Raw genomic sequence first — 12522 nt, 5'->3', positions numbered from 1 at the left:
TGACTTTTGCAAGTATAAGAGGTGCTCAAAGTGGTTACCATCAGCATAATTTTAATACAGTTTTTCCTTCCTTAAAATGTATATACATTTTCTTGGCACCCTCTGTATACACACTATGACTCCCAGAGAGCCTCAGGCGTATAGTGCCAGAGAAGAACTACATTTCCCACAACCCACAGCGGCCTCACTGCGCTTGGGAAGAAGGCTGCCCCTCAGACACTACAAGTCCCAGAAAGGCACGCTCGCATGGTGCCAGAGAAGGTGGGCATCAGACTACACTTCCCACAACCGACAGCGGCCTCACTGCGCTTGGGGAGAAGGCTGCCCCTCAGACACTAGGACTCCCAGAGAGCCCCGCTCTCACAGCACCAGAGAAGGGGGGCCTCAGACAGCTACACTTGCAACGATCCACCGGAGCCTCACCGCGCACGGGAGGAAAACTCCGCCTTACATACTACAACTCCCAAAGAGCCCCGCGCGTACAGCGCCAGAGGCCTCAGACTACATTTCCCACGGTCCACCGGGGCCTCACGGCGAACGGGAGAAAGGCTCCGGGTCAGACACTACGACTGTTAAATCCCCCTCCTCACGCCCGCAGCGCCGGAGACTGAGACTCCGGGCCTCAGACAACTACAATTACCAGAACTGACTGCGGCCCCAGCACTTCCGTGAAAGACCCCCAGCTTCCGATCATTGTAGTGCCCAGAATCTCCCACCGAGGAGGACTGCGACTCTCAGAGACCCTCCGTGGAGCAGCCCCGGTAGCCAAGGGCTCCAGCTCAGCCGAGCTGTGATGCTCTGTCCCCAAAGCTATGGTGCTGTGTCCCCATTGCTACCACCAGTAGCACAGTAGCAATGACCCTCCAGCGACTTTGCGACCTTGATCCCCAGAGGTGACACACTTCTCACTGCAGAGCACACAGCAAGTGTTTAATTACTTACAAGCTACAGATATGACGTGGGAACTGTGTTCTTGTGTCCAGACCAACAGGGCAGCGCGGCCTTTGAAGGGGCGTTAGACACAACACGGGGCGGGAGGTCTGTTACACAGCAGGGCGGGAGGAGGACGCGACGATTGAGGTGATTCACCCTGGTCCTGGGGACTTCCTTGCCCTACTGTGATGGTAAATGGACAGATACAGCAAGTCGGGTCCACGAAGGGCATGGTGACCCGGGCTCGAGCATGAGGGTCCGCGTCATGCCACCAAGAGAGCCACGGTTGCCAGCAGAGGTGGTGACGGAGAAGAATCCGGATGGGATAACGAGAAAACCACCCCAATGGGCAGGGGCTGTAGTTGGTCCTACCAACCTTCCTTTTCTTAGTCTCTTCCCGCGAGAGACGTAATACTGGGAACGTGGATCTAAAGTGCGAGGGATGGACTGTATTCAGAGACGCATCACCCAACTCCCTCTTCAAAGGCAGACCGCCTCCTGGCAGCTTTTCCGGATTTGGCCTCTGCTGAAGAGAGCTGCTTCACCCAAGGTTACTCTCTTCCCAGGGCAGCCTTCCTCAGGTAAGTGAGCACCTCAGGGCTGTAAGAGCCTGACCGTCTGGGCCCCACGGGGGACACTAACGAGCAGCACCTGCTGCAGAGCTCCCTACTGGCTTGGCCAAGGTTGCAACAGCCTACAGTGCATTCTGACTTCTTGCTCTGATCAGTCCTTTCCTACTTATTCTCCCATCACTTCACTGCCACTGATCCTCTATAAACATCCTGCACCCAAAACTTCATGTTAGCATCTGCTTCCAGAGAACCCACCTTAGGATGCAGCCTGACTCATCCAGTTAGGAATATCTGGGTTTAAGTAACAAACACACTTGAACCAGCTGAAGCAAACATGGGGATTTATTAGAAGGATATCTGTGACATCTCACAGAAAAATCCAACAATCAAGGCATGGAAAGGGCAGCGGTGAATATGCCCAAGACAAGAACCAGATGTGGGGACCCAGTCAGGACTGTTCCTGGACTTTTCTTCCATAATGGCTTCATTCTTCTCTCTCACTGCAGCCCATGCTTCTCCAGTCGGTAGAAAACACAGCCACTGATAGCACCCACACTTTTTTATTAAAGCTTCAGTTGCTAAAATTATATAGACAAGATAGCCCCAGCTTTCTAATGGAAAAAGATAAAACATGCAATGAGTATATTGTCACAGTGACACGTATACAGACAGGTCCATCTAGGTTGGATAGGCATTAACAAGAAACAAGGGCATTTCAGTGGCAGATCTGCAAAAAGCATGCGAGAGATCGTAGAAATAGTTCAAGGCAGCCCAAAAAAAAATAGTGTGTAGGAGGAAAGATAAAGTTCAGAAATGATGGGGTAGGCATGTATTTGTATAAGAGCCCTCACATACCATGAGTATATTACACTTTAAGTTCACAATGAGCCACACAAGATTTCAATACAGGTGTAATCAGAATTGTATCTTAAAATAACTACTACGTTGAGTGTGAAAATAGACTAAAAAAGAATGAAGGTGCAAGACATATGCATCCAGCTGTAAGGGTCATGAGTTAGTTTACCAGCACAGGCTCGGTACTGAACATCTGAAAGCTATTGGCACCATATTTGTAGGCTAACAAGCCCACTGACATTGGCAACGTGGGCATACATTGCTGGAATAAATGACAAAATGACTGAAGTCTCAAGTGTAGATAAGAACCGACTATTGATCTATATTGTGCTGTTTAATACAGGTTGTCAGGTTAATCTGGTATCCGTTGGGTTTATCTCAGGGTTTCACGAGTGATGTTCTTGAGACCAAAATATCAGGAACATATGGATCCATACAGAAGTAACAGTGTCAGAAGATATCAAAGTCCCCACACACAACAAGCTAAAGAGAAGGCATTCCTGGATAGGCCTCAATATTTACAGACTGGACCCCCAAAACATCCATTATTTATGAAAAAGAGTATCGTAGAAATTGTCCTCTGCAGCACTACGTCCAGGCCAATGGGAGAACCTGGGTGGTGAAAGAGAGAAGGAAGGTGGCACTTCCTACATGTGGTCTCAGGTATTCTATCTCCATGTAACTTACTGCTCCATGAAACTAGGTAAGTCCACTCTGAAACTGCCTTACTTCTTGAGGTGGGGTTTGTGGTACAAATCAATGAGTGGAAATGTAGGGATGCCCTTTTTTGTGGGTTACTAAGTAATTTAAAAAACTGAAACTCTCTAATTTCAGAATCAGCACTCTTGTGAAAACTGAGAATAACACAGGCTCTCAGTGAGCTCAACACAACAGACCTGGGTCTCTGCATCAGGTATTCTAGTAAAACTATAGGGTTGTTGGAAAAGTCATGACGTATTTTTTCTGTTTTTCGTTGCAAAACTGCGTCATGACTTTTCTGACAACCCAATAGGTGGCTAATACCTGACCCTTACAAAAAAAAAAAAAGCTCTTGGGTATTCAACCAATAGGCCATTGCCGAAGTTCCAACAATATCTAGTGAAGGAAGTACCAGTTTTAACTGCTTAACATTTAATAAAATAATCTAGAATTGGAATAAGCAAAATTGGGAATTTTTTAGACAACAGACTCTTGAGCTCTATTCAAGACCTAATGAGTCAATCTCTGGGACTAGGGATGACAATTATGATGGAAAGAAAAAAATGGGAAAACCACAAAGTAAAACACCCTGTAACTATCTGTTCATTTACAAAGGCCCATTTTCCCATCTGGTAAAATGACCTTCAGGTATTAGGGAGAAGTGTAGGAAGTCCATAAATTTCAGTATAAATAAAAATTTGGCCAATTTGATGTTTTTAAAATTACCATGTGGAAAGACATAATTATCTGGCTGTTGAAATTCAGATACAGTGGTATAGAAAATTACTCTCATTTACAGTAAAATTTTTCAACATTGATGTAAAATTGGAAATCAAAGAAAAAAAGCCTTCTGGAATCAAAGGTCCAATCCACCTTCCTGACAAAACAACTTGTATATGAGAAGTCTTGATTTTTCCAAGTTTGGAAACAAGGTCAGTGTTGGATTTCTCTGAATTTCACCTGCATACACAAAATACTGTTGACTTTGTCAAGCAACACTGTAGAGAGATCACTACAAAATTCTAACTAAGTTGAGGGGCGGTTCATGAATTTTCAAAGGGCACCATACTTAGATAACAGTAAATTCAAAATGGGAAGTTTGCCATGTGAATGATGCAACTGGTAATGGAAGGTGAAACACAAACACTCCAAAGGATGAAATAATGAAAATCTCTTTCCCTAAACCTGTCCAGTGATCACAGAAATTTGCAGGAAGGCAAAACAAGCTTCCTTGACTACATCAAAAATATATTTCTCACCACAAAATTCTCTGTATTTTACATTTTCTGAAGTGACTCTTAATTCTTTACTTTATCTAATTTTTACAACGTATTTTATGAAACACCAAAAACGTAATAGCAGCACACAGAATCCATATTTCACCATAGTAAATTAAAGTACAAATTGTACTTTGGTTACATCGCACTTCAGATATATAGACTTGACACATGGAGGCGTCTCCCTGAATGAGAAGATTCTGCACAACACTACTGCCAGTTAGGTGGAGTGCTGAGTCAGGGTTCTCACACCTCCTTTCTTTTGCTCGTTAGTATATCATGAATCACTATTGCTATTCTGTGGTTCGTGCCTTTGAATATTTCTTAACCGGTTTTCTATAAACTGTCTCTTGGACTCTGAGAAGACTTTATACAACATTGGCTTTTGTTACTGAGGAGAAATCTCAGTAATAAGAGACCCCTTTTCTATGCCAGCAAACCACAGGGAAAAGAGATGTGGTGTTATTACTTAAGCTACTGATTTAGCAATAAGACATGTCATATTAGTTACCATTTTTACAGTATCAGTAAGATAGAAAAACCAGTGGCATGTGGTGTATTCACAGACATCAGAGGCACGACAAGGCATGGGCATCTCATGTTCCCTATTACATTATCATATGGAATCCCTAAATACAAAACTTATTATGTGACAAAGGAAAGTTAGCTATAAATACCACTAAGAAATTTCTTATTTAGATGTTTCAATGATTCAATTTATTCACCTATATTTAAAACTTCATACTTCCAAGTGAACACCTGTCAACCACTTAGAATTAGGTATTTTGGGGATGCATGTATATAAAAAGTATATGGCTTTCCTTCACAGCATTATATCTAGGGGCATATATTTCCAGTGTCTTTAAGTTGTTAAGTTTACCCACAACATAAATTCTCTAAAACAAAGTATGCTTGGATTACCTAGTAAAGATTATCCCATATTTAGTAAGTTCATAGAATTTCATTCCTGAGGACATTTTTTTATGTACAGTAAGCTGTCATTTCTTGATGAAAATATTACCTCAACTGCCACATTCATGGGGTTTTCATTCACTTACTGGACTTGGGTTTATGCCTACTGGGAATTCTCCAACAGCTAATGCGACTTGACCTCCAGGGACTTTTTGGTATTCACAGTATTCCTCTGCTGTTAATTTTTCTACTGTATAAGGTCTGACTATGGTTTGAAAGGTTTTTGGACCCACTGTATTTCATAGGCTCATTCTAATATGAATTCATAATATAAACATGTGAATCTGGGGAAAGCTTTCCCTACACAACCTCTTTAGAGTTCCTACTCTGAGTAGTCAGACATATAATGTGATGTGTCTCTTATCTGAAAGATTTACCAGAACTGCATTTTCTGAAGTACAGTGAGGCAAGATCTATGTCAAAGACTAATAGTAACTCCATTTCTAGGATTTCTTTACTGTATGAGTTCTCTGATGATTAATGAGCTGTGACTTTTGGGAGAAGGCTTTCCCACATTCATTGCATTGATAAGGCTTCTCCCCTGTATGAATTCTCTGGTGATTAACAAGCTGTGACTTCTGAGAGAAAGCCTTCTTACATTCACTGCACCCATAGGGTTTCTCTCCTGTATGTGTCCTCTGATGTGGTATGAGGTGCGATTTCCGCGAGAAGGCTTTGCCACATTCACCGCATTCAAAGGGTTTCTCTCCTGTGTGTATTCTCTGATGATTGATGAGACTTGACTTCTCCCTGAAAGCCTTTCTACATTCACTGCATTCATAAGGTTTTTCTCCTGTATGAGTTCTCTGATGTCTTATTAGCTCTGACTTCTCAAAGAAAGCTTTCCTACAAAGACCGCATTCAAAGGGTTTCTCTCCTGTGTGAATCCTCTGGTGAGTATTGAGCTGTGATTTCTGAGAGAAGGCTCTCTCACACTCGCTGCATTCGTAGGGTTTTTCTCCCGTATGCGTTCTCTGATGAGTTGCAAGACTTGACTTTTCTCCAAAGGCTTTCCCACATTCGGTGCATTCATAGGGTTTCTCACCTGTATGTGTCCTCTGATGTGATATGAGATGTGACTTCTGACAAAAGGCTTTCCCACATTCACTGCACACATAGGGCTTCTCTCCTGTATGAATTCTCTGATGATTAGTGAGGCTTAATTTCTCACTAAAAGCTTTCCCACATTCACTGCAGTCATAGGGTTTTTCTCCTGTGTGAGTTCTCTGATGTCTAACAAGCTGGGATTTCCTGCTAAAGGCCTTCCCACATTTACTGCACACAAAGGGTTTCTCTCCTGTGTGTGTCATCTGATGTGATATGAGATGGGACTTCTGGGAGAAGGCTTTTCCACACTGAATGCACCCATGGGGTTTCTCTCCTGTATGGGTTCTCTGATGGTTAATGAGACTTGATCTTTCTCTGAATGCTTTCCGACACTCACTACATTCATAGGGCTTCTCTCCAGTATGAATGGTCTGATGTCTAATGAGCTCTGATTTCTCAAAGAAGGCTTTTCTACAGTCACTACATCCATAGGGCTTTGTTCCTGTGTGAGTCCTGTGATGTGTAACAAGTTGTGACTTCCTGCTAAAAGCTTTCCCACATTCTCTACATTCAAAAGGTTTCTCCCCTGTGTGAATTCTCTGATGATTGATGAGATTTGACTTTTCACTAAAGGCCCTCCCACAGTCAGTGCACCCATAGGGTTTTTCTCCTGTGTGTGTCCTCCAATGTGATATAAGATGTGACTTCCGGGAGAAGGCTTTCCCACATTCACCACATTCATACGGTTTCTCTCCTGTATGTGTCCTCTGATGGGATGTGAGCTGTGACTTTTGGGAAAAGGCTTTCCCACACTGGATACAATCATAAGGCTTCTCTCCTGTATGAGTTCTGTGATGTGTAATAAACTGTGACTTTTGGGGAAAGGTTTTACCACATTTACCACAGCCATAGGCTATCTCTCTCACATGTCTGCTCTGATGTTTAATGAGACTCGATTTCTTACTGAAGCGTTTCCTACATTCACTGCATTCATAAAGTTTCTCCCCTAAACGAGTCCTGTGATATATGATAATCTGTGACTTCTTATAGTTAACTTTATCACATTCATAGTATTTTAACCAACTATCAGTTTCCTCGGGCTTGGTATGTAGAAACAATTTATCAAATATATTTAAGTCATCTGGTTCTGTTTTTCCATAATTTGCTTTTGGAATAAGTAAATCTAAATGATGTTTTAAAATTAATCCATCTACATCACCTTCGTTGTTTGATTTCCTTAAAGGAACAAAGTTTATGTTCAGATTGAAATTTTTTCCAAATGCATCATATTCATGATCTTGTTTTGAATTTTTAAGCTTCTCTTGGTTATCCTGCTGCCATGTCATGTGACCATTTACTTGTAAGACTTGTTCTATAAAGAAAAAAACACCTGTGAATTCTTCTATGGTTGTGCTTACTGAATAGAAAACTAAAAGGGATGAATGCTTTTTACGACTTAGTTTCCTAATCTGAGAAAAGTCCCAAGTACAATGTCTATACTCTAGGTATTGAAAAATAAAAGAAGTGCTGTAAACAGGAACAGGAAAAACAATAGATTAAGTTACTTTTGGTTGTTGTTAAATGTAAGTTTATAAAATGTGGAGTGAATGTGAAAAATACATGAAGAGCAATGAGGAATAAAGAAAGGAGGTTCAAAGCAGCATTGATTCAATGTTCTCAGGACTTAATTTACCCAATACCTACTAAATGCACGCTGTGTTCCAGGCAGTGTGTGAGGTCCTGCAGACACAAGAGAACCACCTCCTGCCATTAGGAAACATATTCTAATGGAAAAGTGAATACATAGATAATATTTTTTAAAACACAACTGTACATTGTGATAGTACTATGATGAAAATTAACTGGTCTGATAAGGTAATTAGCTAGCCATTTCAAGCTTGAAGAATGAGAAGTATTTTGTGTGTGTTACCATTCTCACTCAAATTGTCTGCAATTTTTATTTAAACTTACCACATACAGTCATCCCCCCTATTGGCAGGTTCTGCATCTGCACATTCAACAAACCGCAGATTGAAAATATTTTAAATGAATGTTCTGTTGTTGCTGATGTGTCCTATGTAGTTAGACTTACACTGGTTGTGCCTATACTGAACATGTACCGACTTTTTCCTTGTCATTATTCCCTAAACAAGACAATATAACGACTATTCGCAAAGCACTTATATTGTATTAGATAAGTAACCTAGAGATGATTTAAAGCAGATGGGAGGATGTGTGGAGGTTATATGTAGATATGTCATTTTATATGGGGATGTGAACATCTAGATTTTGGTATCCCAGAGGCATCCTGGAACCAACCCCCATGGACACTTACTGTACATTTCCAACCTTATTACTAAGAAAGCCACTCCATACAACACATTACAAAGCACATCATCTTCTAGGGCTGTTCAGGCACGACAGTTTAAAATCCAGGTGTTCTTTCACTGAAACTCTGCCAAGCACAAGTTCCCACTCTTAAAACGTTCTGAGAGCTCTGTCATTTCTTATAGATCTCTATTTTCGTTATCCTCACAACATAACCCGTGTGCCAGTGTTAGAAGTGCTCTACAGGGGCTCATTTTTCACTAACAGTCTACATCTGGCATTTTTTCTGAGATCATACCTACAGGTATGAAAGACAATCAGTACAGTGAAAATCTTTTTAAGGATTTAAATGTCAATCGAGGGTAATAAATTTGTGAAAAGCCCACAGCTCATTGTTGGCCAAATGTATTCTGGAGGTAGAACCAACAAGATTCGCTGACGGATTTGATATGGAGGGGATAAAGGAAAGCAAGAAATCAGAAATGATCTCTAGGACAGAGGTTTGAGCAATTCAGTGGTTTATGGTGTTAATTACTGAGCTGGGAAGATTGAGGGGAAAAGAGGTCTGGAGAGTAACATCAAGCATATACTATACATATATTAATTTTGAGATGTAGGTCCCAAGTTTGAATACAGTGGTACCAGAAAATGTGAGAGTATAAAATGGAGTATTTGTAAATTAACCTTACAATTTTACATTACTTTAAATGTTACATCATAAGCTAAGCTCACATTTGGAAATTTAATCTACCTTCCCCCCAAGTTTTTGTTTAATTTTTTCCAATTAGAAAAATGGTATTACTTTGTATTTGGTAATATCCCAATTACCCCAAAACTCTCTACCACTTTACTGCAGCGTAGTCCATCTTATTATCTCAATGAAATATCCTTCGAATTGATTTCCCTGCTTCTGACTACATTTTGCATTCTGTGGTCAGAATGAACTTTTAAAAATGTAAATCAGGCAGTTTTACTTTTATCTAAAATTATTTGAATTAAAACTTCCCATTTTATGTATGACCTAGTTCCTGTACTCTTTCCAACCTCTATCTCCCTGCCACACTGACCTCCAGATACACAGGCTTTCTTCTTTTAAATTGTCAATTACAATGGGTATTTGATATTATATTAGTTTCAGGTGTACAGCATAGTGCTTAGACATTTATGTAATTTACAAAGTGACGCCCCGGTTAGTCCTGTACTCACAGGGCACGGCACATAGTTACTACAATATCATTGACTATATTTGTTATGCTGTACTTCACATTCCTGTGACTATTTTCTAACTTCCTTTTTGTTTCTTGAAGTCACTAGGCCGCTTAACAAATTCATATTTGTCATCCCTTTTGGGGACAGTTTCCCCTGATCACTCATATAGCTTGCTCATTTCAGTCTTCATTTCGAGAATTGGCTTCTCCATGTTACTGTGTTACAGACTGAACACTTATGTTCCCCCAAGAACTTATGTTGAAGCTCTAGCCCCAATTATGGCTATATCTGGATACCAGATTTCAAAGGAATTAAGGTTAAATTAAGTTATGAGTGGGGCACTGATCCAACAAGATTTATGTCCTTATAGGAAGAGACACCACAGAGCATCCCCACAATCTGTCCACAGCATGAATGAGGAAAGGCCTTGTGAGGACAAAGCTTCAACACTACCCAGCAACGTCTACGAGCCAGGAAGTCAGCCCTCATTAGAACCCAATCATGCTGGCACCTTGATCTTGAGCTTCCAGCCTCCAGAACAGAACTGTACTGTTGAAACTACCCAGTCTATGGTATCTTGTTATGGCAGCCTGAGCAGACTAATACACTATCGTATCATCACCTGATTTCTAGAACAGTACTTTCAGAGCCTGGACTTAATCTCGGTTATTTACTAATTTGTTCATTTTATCCTCCCAGTAGAAAGTAAGCACTGAGTGGGGAGGGAATATCTCTCTACTGCTCACTATTGTACCCTAGCACCCACCACAATACCTGAGAAACAGAAGAAATCAATATACATTCAATTTCCTCTGACCTGCGAAAGCAGTCTGCAGAAAAGAATGAGCATTGAGCCTGAGGCTGCTTTGCATGGACCAGCCTGCTGGCAGGGCTGGCCCTTGGGAACCTGGGTTTCACGAGTGTTCCCACCACCCCCTACCAGAAGAAAGTACTCCCTGGGCCTAGACTGTGTCCAAACAATTCAGTCTGTGCTGAGCACCGGCCTTCCTTCTGGGAGCCTGACATGCTGGTGCGTGCCAGGCAGAAGTGCCTGTGTGACCAGCCCCAGTGAAAGCCTGGTGCTGGGTCTCTTCCTGGCCAGAAACATCCCACCTGACAGCACTTTTGTTGCTGGGGGAACGTGAGCTGCGTGACCGTCATGGAGGGTGAGCGCCAAGCCTGCACCAAGATTCCTTGGGACTCAGCAGTGCCTGTTCTCTTGAGATGCAGCTGTGTCCCAGGTTGTCACTAATCCTGCCCATAAGTAAAGCTACATTCTGGTCACTGTCTGAATGTGCTGGTGGCTTGAGGACACACCACAGCCCTTGTCTATGTAATTTTGACAAGTAACTGCACTGCAATAAAACAAAAATGTTCAATACATTTCAATGTGGAATAAAAAACATGGATGCAAATATTTCATCTTCTTAGTTAAATCCTATGCTTCTGGAAGGTATTTTCTAGGTCTTTCACTTTTCAATCGTTTTTAGTAGTCATTAAAGCAGTGGGTCTCAAACAATGTGGGGCACTAAACAATCACTGGAAACTTCTCAAAGTATTAGGTTGGTGCAAATGTAATTGCCGTTTTTGCATTGTTGAAATTTGCCTTTGATATTGGAATACATTCTTAAATAAATGTAGTTATGTTATACATCATTTTAATGTGCATTTCTCGCTTTTGTTTTTTTGCTAATGACTTATTACTTGCTGTTTATTTTATATGTATTGTAGACTATGGAAATGATGTTAGACAAAAAGCAAATTCGAGCGATTTTCTTATTCAAGTTCCAAATGGGTCATAAAGCAGCAGATACAACTTTCAACATCAACAACGCATTTGGCCCAGGAACTGCTAATGAACGTACAGTGCAGTGGTGGTTCAAGAAGTTTTGCAATGGAGAAGAGAGCCTTGAAGATGAGGAGCGTAGTGGCCGGCCATCGGAAGTTGACAACGACCAATTGAGAGCAATCATCAAAGCTGATCCTCTAACAACTACACGAGAAGTTGCCGAAGAATTAAACATCGACCATTCTATGGTCATTCGACATTTGAAGCAAATTAGAAAGGTGAAAAAGCTCGATAAGTGGGTGCCTCATGAGTTGACAGCAAATAAAAAAAATCGTTGTTATGAAGTGTTGTCTTCTCTTATTCTAAACAACAATGATGAACCTTTTCTCTATCGGATTGTGATGTGTGATGAAAAGTGGATAGTACACGACAAACAGCGATGACCAGCTCAGTGGTTGGACCTAGAAGCAGCTCTAGAGCACTTCCCAAAGCCAAACTTGCACCAAAAAAAGGTAACGGTCACTGTTTGGTGGTCTGCTGCCAGTCTGATCTATTATAGCTTTCTGAATCTAGGTGAAACCATTAAATCTGAGAAGTATACTCAGCAAATCGATGAGATACACTGAAAACTGCAACGCCTGCAGCTGGCACTGGTGAGCAGAAAGGGCCCAATTCTTTTCCACGAGAACTCCCGACTGCATGTTGCACAACGAAGGCTTCAAAAGTTGAACAAATTGGGCTACGAAGTTTTGCCTCATCCACCATATTCACCTGACCTCTCGCCAACCGACTGCCACTTCTTCAAGCATCTCAACAAGTTTTTGCAGGGAAAACACTTCTA

General features: G+C 41.5%; 1 protein-coding gene across 1 annotated transcript in view; it reads right to left on the bottom strand.

Moving 5' to 3' along the window:
- Window positions 1-2875: 2875 nt before the first annotated feature.
- Window positions 2876-12522, bottom strand: part of LOC109376146 (zinc finger protein 26) — a 38791-nt gene continuing 29144 nt past the window's right edge. The window contains exon 7 of the mRNA XM_019631922.1: window positions 2876-7727. Within this exon, the coding sequence (XP_019487467.1) occupies window positions 5752-7727 (1976 nt within the window). The 3' untranslated portion in view covers window positions 2876-5751. The remainder of the gene's footprint in view (window positions 7728-12522) is intronic.

Source organism: Hipposideros armiger, unplaced genomic scaffold, assembly GCF_001890085.2.
Source record: "Hipposideros armiger isolate ML-2016 unplaced genomic scaffold, ASM189008v1 scaffold_1055, whole genome shotgun sequence".
Lineage (NCBI taxonomy): Eukaryota > Metazoa > Chordata > Mammalia > Chiroptera > Hipposideridae > Hipposideros > Hipposideros armiger.
The sequence above is the reverse complement of the archived record's forward strand: the minus strand, read 5'-3'. Positions and strand labels throughout refer to the sequence as shown.